At 45.7% G+C, this 15,670-nt stretch overlaps 1 protein-coding gene across 1 annotated transcript in view; it reads left to right on the plus strand.

The window, feature by feature from the left end:
• Positions 1–15,670, plus strand: part of Pdia5 (protein disulfide isomerase family A member 5) — an 89,451-nt gene that overhangs the window by 11,945 nt on the left and 61,836 nt on the right. Inside the window, exons 2-3 of the mRNA XM_042669674.1 lie at positions 6,943–7,069; positions 9,386–9,473. Of these exons, the coding sequence (XP_042525608.1) occupies positions 6,943–7,069; positions 9,386–9,473 (215 nt within the window). The remainder of the gene's footprint in view (positions 1–6,942; positions 7,070–9,385; positions 9,474–15,670) is intronic.

Below are 15,670 nucleotides of genomic sequence, written 5' to 3' on the forward strand. Positions count from 1 at the left end.
AAGCAGTGTTAACCCAGTCATGGCTGGACCCTACAGAACTGAACCAAAATAACCTTTTTCTCTTTATAAATCATTTTTCTCGGGCATTTTGTTGGGTGAGTGAAAGCTATATAATACAGTGAATTTCTTAATTCTCAGTTTCTGTTTCCTTTTAAATTAGGTATAGTAATAACACTTGCTTCTTATACTTGCCAAAATAATTAGATACAATGATTGAAGTCAGGAAGGTAGAACAATCTCCAGTATCTACTGGGGATTGGTTTCAGACCTACCCTTACCTATGGCCACAACAACATGAATGCCTTATGAAAATGGTGTGTTTGCATGTAATCTGCACATATTCTCCCACATACTTTAAATAACCTCTAACTAACCTTTGACATCTAGCACAATGCAGTTATAATTGTCTAGCAAATAATGATAAGAAAAATAAGTGTGAATGTCAGTACAGATAACAGTATTTTTGAATATTTTTGATCTGACATTCACTGAGTCTAAAGATATGGAAGGGACAACTTGGTCAGGACCTAATATAGAACCCCACATTGCATTTAATTATCCTTTATTTTCCTTTACACTGGAATAAATCCTCTGTCTTCAGTGACCTTGACATTTTTGAAGAGTTTCCCATAATTAGGTTTTTGATAATGTCTCATTCACTCATTGTATCAGGAGCTACATGATGTCAATTTGACCCATGACTGGTGATATTAATGTTGGTCCCTTAGTAAAGTGGGCCAGGGGGAGGGACATACTGTAAATTGTGTTTTCTGGTGAGAAGATACTTTGAAACTGTAAGGTAAGAGTAACTATTAACAAGGATAAAATATTACCCTTGTGCATTTTTTTGCCATCTAGTCCTTTTCTGAGTAATTTTGTTTTCATAGTTGTGATCATACTATGTATATTATGAACTTTTCTTAAACTTAACATGATGACAAATACTTTTGCACTATACTGTCTTTAAGTTCATCTATACTGGCTGTATTCTTCTTTGAGCATTTGCTCCAACTTGTGTAACCATCCCCGGCTGTTGGACATTTAGACTGTTTACAGGGAAAAGATCATGGGAATCATATTTGAGATAGACCCTGTTTTGATTTTCTCATAACATATTCTCAGACGTGGAATTACTAAATCAAAAAGGACAAATCTTTTCAAGATGCCTGATAATTACACCAAGTAGCTTTTGAAAGAGTTGTATGGTTTAGCTTTCTGCTAGCAGTATGACAACTGGGCTCCATATTTTAAGAGATTCACTAATGGTGCTTCTTTTTCTTGTGTGTATGTGTGTGTGTGTGTGTGTGTGTGTGTGTGTGTGTGTGTGTGTGCGCCCACGCGTGTGCATGTGCCTGTGTGTGTGCATATGTGTGTACCTGCTTGCAAGTCCTGGGTCACTGAAGTCCCTGGGCACTGTCCCTGAGATTTATCTGCTCAAGGCTAGTGCTGTATGTTTGAGCCACACCTCCCCTTCTTGCTTTTGAGTTGTTAATTGGAGATAAGAGTCTCATGGACTTTACCGCCTGGCTAGCTTTGAATAATGATTCTCAGATCTCAGCTTTCTGAGTAGCTGGGATTATAGGCATGAGCCTTCTGTACTTGGTCTTCAACCTTTTTTTTTTTTAAGCTACCATCTACCAGTGAGGATTTTAGTGTTGAGATTAATTTCCTATATTTATAATTATGGAACTACAGGTCTTTATTCTAAAAATAAACCACAGTGCAATGTAGCATATTATTCTTCAAGTGATAGTGCTGGTCTCCAACATTGGAAGAGATCTAACCTGGGGTGGCTGTGACCAGGGAGGATCCTTCAAAATGGGGAAGGACTTGAGATCAAATGGGTAGGTTGAGCTAGTTCACCTAGAAAGGCGTAATGGAGGTATTTATCATCTTTAGAGTGCAATTGGCAGACACATGGCATGGCAAGGGAGCTTGAAGCTTGCTCCCCTCAAAGCCCCTGGAGCTGTCCAGGAGGAATCTGGTAAGGCACAGAACATGGTGGCATTGCAGTTATTAAGTTCTCAGCTTTCTGGGGCCAGCTGGGTTGAGCATTTTGAGGAGATTTTGAGTCCTTGGCTGTGGAGGCTCAAGATGGCACATGAGGAACGCTGAGGATTTCTGTGTAGGGAAACCAATCAGCCCAACTCAAACCTAGGAACTGAAGGAGATGTCCTGGCCTCTTGATTTCCAGCAGAATCTCTTGACTACAAAAGGGCTAGGTAGGGAACTTGCCAAGTTTCCAGCTGGTTCTCCTGATGTATGGGTAGCTATCACCAAGTGACCAGAGTACCAGAGAAGAACAAGCATATACCATCAGTAAGAACAAGGGTAAAGCAATCACTTCACAATCTGTCTAAGGCACTTTGCAATAACTCCATAGAAACAGAGATTTGTATTCCTTTCTAGTTAAACTACATACTCAACTCTATTTGTGTGTGTTGCAGAAGACTCAGAATGATTTTGCATTAGAGAAGTCACAAACATTATTCGTGTTCAAGTGAGAGAGGGATATTCCAGGTTCACCACAATTTTGTGGGCTGGGACCCTCACATCTTCTTGCTAATAATGTATGTTCATCAAGTCCTTTCTTCTCATTGTTTCAAGTTGGCTGCTTGAGTTGCTGCCATCTTGTCTAAATTGCAGCTGGCAGGAAGAGACTAAAAGAGTCCTATCAGATGTCTAGTAGAGACAGTTCCTAGACGTGGCCTCCTAAATCTTGTGCTTACATTCCAGGGTTAAATATGTGGTATGTAGCCACATGGACAATGGGGCTCTCACTGTGAATGGCTTCCAACAGTTTACTTAATGCTGTAATTAGAAAGGACTTAGGAAATCACTTTTAATCCTTCCATTTTCTGGAAGAGGAAACTGAGACTTGGAGGAGAGATGACTTGATCAAGGTCATAAGCCATTAAGGTCAGCAACAAACTTAGGTTTCTGGCTGTAAGTATGGTGCCTTCTTTCCCAAATCTTCAGCTCTGCATTCTCAGCCAACTTATCTCAGACCTTGGATTCAGACCCTTGTCCATTTTTACCCTCCTCTCCTACTTCCTTTGCCTCCAGCTTCTTCAGTGTCTAAACTTACAGATCAGACATTTCAGAGCTATTTTGAGCAAAATGTGAGTTAAACTAAATTAAACTGGTTTCTTCACAGCTCCCAGTAAAGAAATTCTTTACTCAGGTGACAGAGCAAAAAGGTCAAGTCCCGCCTCCATCCTTCCTCCTAAATGTTAATTTTCTGTCCCCAAATCTTTCTTCATTGGCAAGCTGCTTTTACATAATTAAATATCTCTGGCTTCAGGATCTGCAGCAGACAGTGAATGTAGAATGACAGACGGCGCTGTCCCTCAACAGCAAAGGAGCAGGAGGGTGCTGGCACACCCCTCAAGATGGAGCCTTTTTAAGGGGAGGGTGTAACATAGAGAGGACTGTGCTCCTCGATTATTCTCCAGTGGTGTGGCTCTTCTGTCCGGTGGTGGTGGTGGATGGTGGCAGACTGATTCAGCGACAGTCGGGATGTTTATGTGTGCTGTGAGCAGGTGGAGAGTGGGTGCCTGCCAGGAAGAGGTGTAGAGGAGGGAGTGTATACCCACCCAGCACACAGTCTCTAATAGGAACAGATTTGGGGAAGGAACTCCATATCTTTATCCTAACTATCTTAGCCGACCCCAGGATCTTCTGGGCTTGCAGAATGCAGAGAGTTAAAGTAAATCCCTCCAGGACCTTCTGGTCCCTGATTCTGAGAGGTGTAAGCTGCTCCTCTTGCTGGCAAGTACAGCTTCCTTCCTTCCTTCTTTCTTTCTTTCTTTCTTTCTTTTCTTTTCTTTTTTTTTGGCGTGGCTTGCTGACTGCTCAGGAATCCAGTAAGGTTCAGAGAGGAACCTCCTCTGGCCAGGAGTCAAGGTCATGTTCTTGCTCTGATCCTGCTGCTGACCTACGGTGTGACTTTGGTCACTTAACCTCATCTGTAGAGGAGGCAAGAACTGCCCGAGGATCACTGTGAGGGGTAAATGAGGTCCAGTACACAAAACCTGGAAAGTGTGTTCTATGTGTGCCGTGTGACCTCTTGGTCTGGGTCGCTGTACAGCTGGCTGACAATGCCAAGTTTTCTGAATGTGTGTACGTGTGCTTACCTTCCTGTCTGGACCTGCTACTTCATTTAATCACAGGCAGGGCCCTGGAGAGGAAGAGGCAGTCCCTATTATGTTGTTGTTCTTGCTCACTAATATACCAATAAAGGTAATTAACCATCATTACATGCTTCTGTGTGCCAAGCATTGTTAGGTTCTTTATGTCCTTCCTCCCTTGTGTAACCCCAAGCCAGCCTGCCAAATTGGCATCTGTGTTGCCCTCTCCCCTTCCAAGTGGGAAGATGGGACTCAGAGGTCTAGTATCCAGGCTGAGATCATCTGGCTGTAAATGATAGCATTACATCTGTCTGACTCCAAAGTCAGTGCTCTTTTTGCAGTGTCTGAAATATGGAGAAGGAGAAGGGAGAAGGGTAGCAGGGAAAGCCCAGAAACCTGAAACTGGGTGGTGGGAAACAGTGTAGATAAGGAAGTAGCTCAGTCTTCTCCTTTGTTGCCCAGCTATGCTAAATGGGGCAAGAACTCTGGGTGTTGCAGGACTCTCAAGAGATCCTTCCAGTCTGACCAAGGGTTGGTGGGTGGTGGAAAGGAACTGGTACTCTGAGAGGAGCTGCCACTGGGCTAGGAGTTGGGAGGCTGGTGTTCTGCTGGAGTGGGCTGTTGCTTTTCTGAGACAGGTAGGGCTGTACCACGAAAATGTTTTCGATACTGCCAGAGGAGCACAGGCAGTTCAGCCTGAGGTCAGTGCTGGTAAAGCAGAGTGCTGGCAAGTGGGAAAAAGGCAGTGAGTGGAGACAATGAGCTTGGGCATCTGTTTCTCCCCCTGACCTCTATAGCATTGACTTCCAAGCAAAGAGTATACCAAGTGCTTGAACAATACCATGTTGGTGTGGAAAGCACTGCTCCCATTCTGCCCCCTCCCTGCCTGGGTGCAACAAAGGACCTGGTAGTCTGCATCATTAACTGTTATTGTGGCCTTGGTTATTGTTGTTAGCAAGATTTGTGGGTTGTGACTTACAGAGTCTGCAGGAAGGTTCTGGACAATGTGATCCAAGCTCACTGGAACTGCATCTAAAGGGAAGGAAGACATACATGCAAAAAGGTTAACAGACACGAGTGAGTGGGAAGCAGAATGTTAAGTGGCTGCAGGGTTGCCTTGGGCTTTAGGAGAGGGAGGAAGGGCTGCCTTTTTGGCTGCCTCTGTTGTTACTGGCTGGGGCAAAGTCTGTCTGGGGCAGACACAGCCTTTCATCCTTCTCTCCTTTGAAGACGAGCAGCCTTGTCGGTCATCTCCTGAATTCCCCTTGGATCTGGACATCTCCTTTGTTTTTCTTCTCTTTCTCCCAGACCTTCAAATTTTGCCTTTCCAAGCAAATCCCATATCTTTTATGTCTACCACCCTTCTCCTGACTTCATTGTCACTCAGCTCCTATGCTAGGTGGGATCGATAGGCAGCCTGGCTTCGAGTCTGCCCACTCCACTGAAATGCCCCCATATGTCCCCAGAACTCCCATCCTGGCTTGTCCTTCCTTGTTTCTCCTCCCTGAGCAGTGCCCACAGCACCTTCCCTACCTTTCCTTCCTCCTGGATTAGGGTGTTCCCTGTTTCCTTTCTTAGGTTCTGTCTCATAGAGACGTCACTTAAGTTGTGGCTTACTTTCTAGCCACAGGATGTGTTCATGAGTGCCTCTTGCTTATGTATCTGCAGCTTGAGTCTGTCATTGTCTTCCTCAGCCCTATGGAAGAGCCTCTCCACTAGTCTTCCCCATCTCTAAGCATCCTTGGAGCCAGTTTAGACTTTTCCTGCCTGTGAATAGTCATTGAATTGGTTGTTTTTCCCCTGGAGGCTCTTAGCCTTTGTTCACTATCTCCTGCCCCTCTATTGCCCCCATTTGAGGTTGTACTACCCTGCTAATCTGTCAGCCATGTGCCCACTTGCCTCCTGTCTGGGCTAGCTCCTTACCCAGGTTATCAATACCCCCAGTTATGCCCCACCTGCTTTCTCCAACCAGCTCCATGCCGGCCTGACTCACTGTGCTATGGTCTCCTTGCATGCATGAGAGTTGCCAAGGACTCACTTTGTAATGCGTCCTCTATGAATGACCTTTAGGGGGTGTGATTTGTCATTTATTAAGTTGGACAGACATTTCCTGACAGTTTTCAGATCCCTTGCTCCTATTTTGGGGTGGGGCTGGAGGTCAGGTAAAATAAGGAGGAAGCAGGTCAGCTATAAGGAGGGCTCAGTGCCAGCCTCAGCTTTGTGCCCAGTGATGGATTTCATGCAAAGTCAATTTGCTCATTGTATTTCCGATAGAGCTTAAGTGTCATGGTAAACACTGGACCAGAGGTTTTGGTGGCTGGCTGGAAAGTAGCTTGTTTAATCTCAGGTAGTCCTTGATTAGGTGATCTGAAGGATTGGCTGATTCTGTAGGAAGAAAGCCAGGAGGATCCAGGTTCTACTTAATTACCTTCTAAGTTTGCTGGTCCATTCTCATCCTGAACCCCTGCTTCCTGTGGGGTTTTTGCTTTGGTACTTCAAGGTAGGATGGAGTTTTCTTACTGCTCCAATGTGTATCTTTTGGGGTGATGTATAAAATGCAGAGCTTGAACTCCAAGGAACTCTATAAACTGATGGGTGTAGCAAGTGTGTTTATAGACCACAAGCTTTGACGAAGTACCTGGAGGAGAGGATGATGACGTGAAAGGGCTGGAAGATGTCCTTGCAGACACAGATATAGTGGTATCCTGAGGAGGACTGGTGAGAAGTAAAATGTGCTCTAGGCAGCACTTCTGGTGGGTGCCATAGGTAGGCCAGGAGCTGGACTCATAGTTTCTGATTGCTTGGTTCTCAGGTGGTCCTGCCAACTTGGCTGTACTCTGCCAAGGTTTCCTCACTCATTGAGAGAGTCTCCGACCCCAAGGACTTGAAAAAACTTCTTAGAACCCGGAATAACGTACTGGTGCTTTACTCCAGGTCTGGTAAGTGTTCCTTCCTGGCCTTGGGAGCCACTTATCAAATAAGGTGGGATGGGGTGGGGGGAGGTAAGGAGAGGCATTAGGTGAGACATTAGGACTGAAACTCCTCAGAGAAAGTCCAAAGTGTTAGAACTATCCTCTTTTCTCAGAAGATGGAGGCTGAGTTATGTAGGAGTTCAGCCCTTTAGCATCCTGAGGGCCATTTCAGTTCCTTATTGTGAGTATTTCTTGGGAAATGTACTCTTGAGCCCTTTACTACCTCAGGAGGGAAAGGGCGTGTGGGAAGACACAGTGATCAGCGACTTGGACACCCAGCTTCCTGCATAGGCTTAGGCTAAGCTCTGCCAGGGTTTGCTTCACTGGAGCAGCTGATTAACAGCTCAGGCTGGCCTATTGCCAGCTGAATTGGTCCCAGGCTTAGGGGCACTCACCCAGGCCAGGCAGCGCTGGCCCTGCTTAGCTCCCATCTGTCCTGCTTTGGGTCAGATGCAAGACTGACTTTGGAGTGAGTCCTAGGCTCAAGCACAGAAGCTTAGTTTGGGTAGGAATAGCAGCCTATGTCCTCTGACCTTGAGACTGCCGAGGGCATGGGGGATCGAGAGAGGGTTGCTTGGCTCGTGGCAGCAACTTTGGGGAAGGATGAATGGCTGCCTCTGTTGGTGTTATTCCAGTAGAGTTAAGTGTTTTCGCTGCTCCAAAGGATGCCAAGTTTCCTGTGCCCCCAGAGAAGCAGCAGCCAATAGCTGGACTAGTTCTCAGGCCAGCTTTACCAGGCAGCTCATCCTTGACATTCATTGGCACTTGGGGTTGATGGATGGTTTGGACATGTGTCCCTCCTGAAACCTGCACCTTCTGAGCATTCCTGGCACATGGCTGCCCTTGCTGCTACTTACTACTGTGTCTTCTTCTGAGGATTGGGCACACGCACTCCTGAGTTTGTTGTTAGGAGTCCAGCATATGACTAGCATTTCACTGTTGTCAGAACTGAGGAGAACTGAGGCAAGGGGGATTGTTTTTCTTGGGTTCAGGGTCCTCAATAGGCATGGTTCATCCCATGGATGATCTGGATTGTTTGTTCCTCTCTCTGGGCAGACTCATGCTAGGGTGCTTTAATGAACATCTCATTTGCTCCTCTGCCACAAGGGAGGCGCACAGGCTGTCAGACAGAAACCAATTTACAAACGAGGACATGGGAAGCTGAGGGGGAATGATGGATTCATTTAATGTCTACCAGCTCCTGGTGGCAAAGTCAGTCCCCTATGCTGCCTCCTGGGTCCTCTGATGCGGGTTAGGAAGAAACAAGTTACCTCTATAGCCATAGGACTTTGGGACCAGCATGGGACTGAGACAGGAAATCTTAGAGTAAGTTAGAGTAGAACGGTTGGTTCAGTGGGTCTGCAGTAGAGTCAGGGCCTGATCTCTCGTCTGATCTCTTCACCCCTTGCCCAATCTGGTCTCAGATCATTGAGAGTGGAACCCCCTTTGCTGCCTGCTTCCTAGGCTCTTTCCTGCTTTGGCCTGATGAAAGCTGGGCCTGGATGGTTATTTTACCTCCTGTTCTTGCCCATTCCTGCTGCACCAGACTTGTGTCCTCCTGTGGGTCTTCTGAGCATTATAGAAACTAGATTTTCTTCCCCTCCTCCCATCATTCCAAGGAGTGCCTGCTTCTTGTGGCTGAAAGGCAGGCCTGGGATGGGAGAGCTTTGTATTGCTCTCCTTTATTCCCCCCAGAGCCTATCTGCAGGGCAGAACAATGGCTTTCCCCGCCTCAGTGGTCCAGCCTCCTGTTGCCCTGGCTGTGGTTTCCTGGGAGTGCCTCCTCTGAGCCACTCAGTGCATGTTTCTTGAACGATTCTTTTTGTTCACATTTGTGAAAGGCTCAGCATGCTTTGTATTCACAAACAGCTACCATTATCCACCCTGGAAAAGGAGATCTGAGGAGGCACATAATTCAGACATCATTTCTGCTTGGCTTTGGGATGTATCATATGGTGTTGGGTGGAAGAGGCAGCAGCAGATTGCTCTCCTTACCAGCATCTGCCTGGCGGGCCTTTTGAATGAGCTTGCTGGGGTCAAATGGAGAAAGAGATGCATACTCTCCAGCATACAGATGTCAAACACAGCCACCTTGCAGGAAAACATTGCAGGACAGTTGAGGTTGAAATCCTGTCCACAGAAGCTTGTCCCTAAGACTCTGCCATACCGGGTTCACAGGCTTGACACATGGAATCAGAGCGTCTTCCTTTCTTACATTCACTCACCCTGACCACGGCCCAGGAGCTCTTGGACATGAATGCTTAATATTTTGTTCTTTTACAGAAGCAGCCGCTGAAAATCATCTCAGGCTACTGTCCACTGTGGCCCAGGCAGTGAAAGGACAAGGCACCGTCTGCTGGGTAGACTGTGGGTACGTTCTGGGGACCCAGGCTCAGCAGCTGGGATTGGGGAGCTTTTTTGATTGGAGAATCGTCTTGTGATTAATTCTCTGGAAGAGAGGATGTGATGGAGAGATCTCCCAGGTGATCTTGGGGGTCACCTCTGCCCTGGAGAGGGGAGGTGTACCTCTCCTTCCCTTTCTTTCTAGCTCCTGCCCATTTCCTTCTTATTCTCCATAGAACTCTCTTGTGTTCCCTTAGTTTGTCTTCCCAAAAGGAGGCATAGTATCAGAGAAAATCCTCCCTACATAGAGGAAATGCTTGATACCCAGAGGGGATTTCAGGGTTATCCTGTAGTTGGTCTGCAGAAAGAACCTTGGCCCTTTCCTCCAGTGCATGATATCCCCACTCCCATAGCATAGTGGTAGTGCAACCAACTGGTCTCCTGACTGTACCTGGGCTCCTGAGCTGGAACATGCCTGGAGGATCAGTTGAACCTTTGAAGTAACTGCTCTTGTCTAGGTTTCAAGCCCTGTTATTATCCTGCAGGCTGAGTGAGCTTTCATGGTCCCTACCCCGATGTAAGCCTGTAGTTCCAAGTGACTGTTTTACAAGTGAGGTTTGGGACATGCTGATTTATAAGTTGATGATTTTAGGCTTGTCCTATCCATGACTAGAGAGATTCAAAGGAGCTTCTTTTATATTTTGACAAAGCTAAGTGGTGTGTGTGTGTGTGTGTGTGTGTGTGTGTGTGTGTGTGTGTGTGTGTGTGTGTGTCTGTCTGTCTGTCTGTCTGTCTGTCTGTCTGTCTGTCTGTCTGTCTCATACTTCCAAATTCATGCTGACACTGGCTGAACAGAAAAGACTACTCACTGGGCAACTGGCAAGATTTTAACCATTGATTAATTTTAGTTGGTAGTTGTGCTAAAAGTGATCCTGTCTTCCAGGTATCTCTTTGTCTCCCATATTTTACCAGTCATGCACTGTGAAACTGGCAAAGCAACAAAGCCTATTAGAGGGGCCTAGGCACTTTAGAATTTCCATATCAGAAGATAATGACAGTTCTGCCAAGCTGAGGTGCCTTATTGTTGGGGATTCTTCAGAGACTTATAGGTTGGCAGAAAGGGACAGAGGAGCTTTGATTTCATTGTTGTTTCTGCCAGGGTCCATCTGCTAGCTATTACCAAGCCCTTAATATGTGCTTTGAGGATGTACCAGATGAGTAACAGTTCCCTCAAAGAGCCCAGAGTACACTGAGGAGCTAGACACACAGGCTGGCTTATGCCACCAGGCATGGAGTGCTGTTAACAGAGGTTCTGTGTACAAACAGTCACAGGCAGAGGAGGTAAAATTCAAAGGGAGACAAAGAACTGAGGTTGTCATGTGACTTGCCTTTCTCCACAGGAATTCCCCATAGCATGGCTTCCAAACTCTGCGTTGAGGGGCAAAAGTGGTTCTCTGTTCCCAAACTGTAGAACATCCTGAGCAGGATGGCTGAGTTAAATGGGGCTAAGGGTTCATGTGCAAAGACAGATGAGCAAGTTAGAGATTAGGACTTGTGAGGTACTGGTGGTTTATGCCTATAATTCTAGCTACTCTGGAGGCTGAGATCTGAGTATTGTAGTTTGAAGCTAGCCCTAGTAGGAAAGTCCATGAGATTCTTAACTGCACTTGACCACCAAAAGGCCAGAAGTGGAGCTATGGCTCAAGTGGTAGGGTGCTAGCCTTGAGCAAAAAAGATCAGGGACAGCACCCAGGCCCTGAGTTCAAGATCCAGAACTGGCACATACACACACACCAAAGTGTTTAGACTAACAAGAGTCTAAGGTCTGTAGTCAGTAAAAATGCTAGTGGGTAAATCCTGTGAATTTGATGTGCTGAAGTTAAATTTAGGTGGAAGGCATGTTAGAGCTTTAAACAGATGTCTTATACAAAGATTGGACCATTTTACATAGGTGCCTCTCAGTATTGAATTTACCACTATAAGAGGAAGTACAAACTGAAGTGCTAAATAGCTTTAAAGTTCTTTAGATAAGCAGGTGGATTATGGCGCTAATGTGGATTATGTCGGAAGCCAGGATATGTGGGTCTGAATTTGGAATTAGAGAGCAAGTGTAACTGAATCTTCCAAAACTGTTCAAGGGTCAGCACTAGTATTTTGGTTCCTGGCTGCCAACCTGAGGGGAGAGTCTCAGGAATAATTGTTAAAGCAAGAGATCCTGAGGGCCCTTCCACTTACCTGTTCCTACTCCTGGTCATTGATATCTAGCCTGTAAATCCTCAGGGAAACCCATAAGAATGCCAGACAGCCGTGAGGTGGCAGTTCCCGCTATTGTCCCATGGGTGTTCCATCTGTATTTACACCTGTGAACGTGGTAATGGGACATTCCCAGGATGGTAGGAGTGTTGGGAATGTTTTCTGCTGCTGTCTGCAGGGAGAAAGGAGGGAGGAGGTGGCATGGTGCCAGTGCTGCTCTCTTTAGCCCTGCTGTTAAGTAGCAGATGGTCAACTAGTATGTGTTCCCTCTAGTGGGCTCTGTTGTGGTTCCCATCTCACCCTCTCCAGCTCTGCCTGCTGCCCTACTAGCAAGAGGTTAGTGGCTAGAGTGAAGATGTTAACCATAATTTAGGATGAGGTGACCAGGAAGGTCAGAATGAACAAGTCACCCTGTTTTTTAAAAGGCAGGTGAGGGCTACAGGAAACCTCTAGACAAGAGAAGGTACTTCTGTGGTTTAGGAATATCTTTGCAGCTATGTGGAATAATGGACACAGCCTAGGACTTAGGAGGAGGCCTGGTTGGAAAAGCCAGTCCCTCCACTTACTAACCCTGTGACTTGGGACAAGTTGGTTATTCTGAATGTGTTTCCTCATCTGCAAGGTGAGAAAGGCTACATATTCTACCTCCCCACCCCGCCCCAGGTCTATAGTAAGGAACAGGTTCTATAATGGAATAGAACAATGTGAGATGTACTTCTGTTGTTGTCATCTTTCATCTATACCTATTAGTTCAGTAAGAAGCTAGATAGGAAGAAGTGGCATGTTTGTTGGGTGAAAATCCTTTGATTCTAAGGAAGATGTCCCCACAAAAAAGTATTGGGCATGAGAATCAGCCCTAGCCCACTGGGTGTTTTACTATCATTAATTATGAAATATGGAGTGAGCTGGGCATGGCAGCCAAGCCTGGGAGGCTGGGGCAGGAGAATGGAAAGTTCCAGGATGTCTGAATCACATAGCAAGACCTTTTCTCAAAAACAACAACAAACAACAACAACAAAGCATAAAGTGCCGTGGAATTTCTAGGACTCAAGGGCAAGGAACTGATTTGAAGCTTACATTAATAGCAAATTGCTGTGAGGCCTTTAGGAAATCTTTGCCTCTCTCTGGGCTATAATTTTATCTGTGAAATGTATAGTAGAACCTTCCAAGTTGCTCTCTTCCTTAAAAAGCCTGATACAGAAAATGCCAGAAGCTGCCAGCTTGGAAAATGTGTATATGTAGGTATATGATGGACTTTTGCCTTTCAGTGATGGGTCTTTCTCTTGTTGGATCTCTCCCATCTTCCTTCCCAAGGTCCTGTCTTCTGTTTCCCTCATTTCTCTCCCCTCACTGTTTCTGTTGCCTCTTCCCAGAGAGAATTGAATTTCTGTTGCTCCCATTCTTTAGGTCTCTGTTTTCATTTTTCCTGCTGGGAATATTTCTTATCCTTCTTTTGGGTTTTCTGACACATACCTTGTTTTTCCTGCAAGCATACCTGTAGACACATGTGACCTCTCTGCTGGCTTTCTTCCTAGTGCTTGGCTGTGACTTGTACAGTGATAGGCTGTGTGTTTTCTGTCTAGAGATTTGTCAGCCCTTTCCACTCTCTCTACCTCCTAGCTCCAGCCTCAGCAGCCATGGTCTGATTGGCTGGTGGAGGTTGTGAATTGCATTGTGTAGGGTAGGAGTCTGTAGTCTCATGAGGTGAAGCCTTGTCAGGCAGTGCTTCTGTCTGGGAAATTTATCTGGAGCCAGCCAAGGATGCCACACTTGCCATGCAAATTCCTGAGGCTTCCTTGCTGGGGGCAGACTCCTGTCGAGTGCATAGTTGCTTTCTTTCCCTGGGGTGCCAAATCATTACATAGCCACATTTTCTTTCTTACCTGCTCTCTTCCCATCCATTTGATTTTCCTGGAGTCTTGATCACTCCCAAGATGTGAGATTAGGGGCCTGCTGGGACAGATATAACATATTTTGAAGTCTTACATTTTCTTCAAAAAATAATTTGAGTTTAACATTTACCCCTATATATAAGCATGACAAACATTACTTACCATGGTATAAAATAGACTCCCAGAAGTCCTTTTTTTTTTTTTTTTTTTTTGTGCCAGTCCTAGGGCTTGAATTGCCTCTGAGCTTTATCTGCTCGTAGCTAGTACTCTATCATTTAAGCCATAGCTCCATTTTCAACTTTTGAATGGTTAATTGGAGAAAAGAGTCTTATAGACTTTACTGCTTGGGTTGGCTTTGAACTATGATCCTCAGATCTTAGCTTTCAGATCTTAGCTAGGATTACAGGTGTAATATACCAGTACCAGGCTAGAAGTTCCATTTTTACCTTATGATTATAGTTAACGCTGACACTGAGTCAGGCATTTGTGGTGACATGTTCCCACTGGCACATCACCACCTGAGTAGAACAGGTAGAGAGGGGGCACGAACATTTCTTCAGAGAAGTTACTCTCTTCTCTCTCATACCCAATACTCAGTGACTGCAGTACAGAGTTCATGCCATATGTTCCTTCTTACACTGGGTACCAAGGAGACCAGCCAATTGAGAATTTCTTTCTTTCTTTCTTTTTTTTTTTTTAGTTGGTCATGGGGCTTGAACTCTAGGCCTGAACACTGCCCTTCAGCTCTTCAGCTCAAAGCTAGCACTCTACCACTTGAGACACTGTACCACTATCGGTTTTCTTGGTGGGTTTATTGGAGATAAGAGTCTCAAGGACTGTCCTGCCAGGGCTGGCTTTGAACCTCAATCCTTAGATCTCAGCCTCCTGAGTAGCTAGGATTACAGGGGTGAGCTACCGGTGCCTGGCTTAGGAGAATTTCTGTTGTAAAGTCTCTTGCTCAGGGAGTACTCTGTGGAACTAAGGTCTGTCCAGGTTTAAGGTTGAGCTTGTAGAAGACATTTCCAACTATTCTCTGATTCATACTCTACCTTTCTTCCCTTTGTCCTTATCATTTGGTACAAAGTACTCTTAGTTTCTGTTGCTCACTCCTTATCAGTTGTTTTCTCCTGTCTCTGAAAAGAGGGTGCTATCCCTTACCCACCTTCAAAGGAGCCCAGACTTATCTGCTCAGAATCCTACCACAGCAGGCCCAACAGACAGAAGAAGAAATTTACCCTCCTTTCACTGATGGGGAGCCACAACTCTGAGATACCTGGGTGCCAAGGTCTCAAAGTTCATGGCCAAGGCAGATGGAGGCTTGGTTGCTGGTTTTTAGTCTGGTCTTTTGCAACAAGACCAGGAGATGGCCTGACTTGGCTTCCCATGAACATAAGAACCTAACTGACTCAATAGAGCAGTAACATTGATTCTGATTTTTTCTTAGTTGCCATCTTCTGTGTTAGCTTGTCTTGCGTGTTTAGCGCTACTTTTTCAAGGAACCAGAAGCTCTTTGCACTTATCTGAACAACTTCTATAATTCAGGAAACCAAAGATTCCATTAAAATTCACAGCTGGCTGGTAGTAGAACCTGATCTAGGAGACATCATCTGACTGGCTGTTGAGCCTTTCTCTAGAGAAGGTTTGGTAGTCAAGCTGCAATTTAGGAAAAATCTCAACCTCCTCTCCTTAGTCCCCAACATCTTGTTCTATTCTCTTTCTTCAAACCCACCTGCCGTCCTTGAGCTTGACTCCCAGAAGTATAGGTCACCAGTCTCTTGAGTGATTCATGTGCAGTAGCGCATGAATATCTATCTAATCAACACAGCACTTCATACCTGCAGCAGCTGCTCCAGATTAGCAGCCAGCTCCCCACAGCAGTGATGCATGAAAACCCCCTGGGTATGTGTCAGTTGAGATGTGGGGGCGAGAGGTGGGTATGATGTATATATAGGCCTCTGTGATCCTTCCCTCCTTATTCTCTGTGTCAGGTGGGGAAGAACAAGGTATAACAGGTCAGTGGCTTGGGACCTCCCAGCCTTTAACCTGAAGACAGGTTCCTGTAGGCCAGGGGAGGGCTTTG

Source organism: Dipodomys spectabilis, unplaced genomic scaffold (genome assembly GCF_019054845.1).
Source record: "Dipodomys spectabilis isolate Male_0828 unplaced genomic scaffold, ASM1905484v1 ptg000017l, whole genome shotgun sequence".
NCBI classification, from domain to species: Eukaryota; Metazoa; Chordata; class Mammalia; order Rodentia; family Heteromyidae; genus Dipodomys; species Dipodomys spectabilis.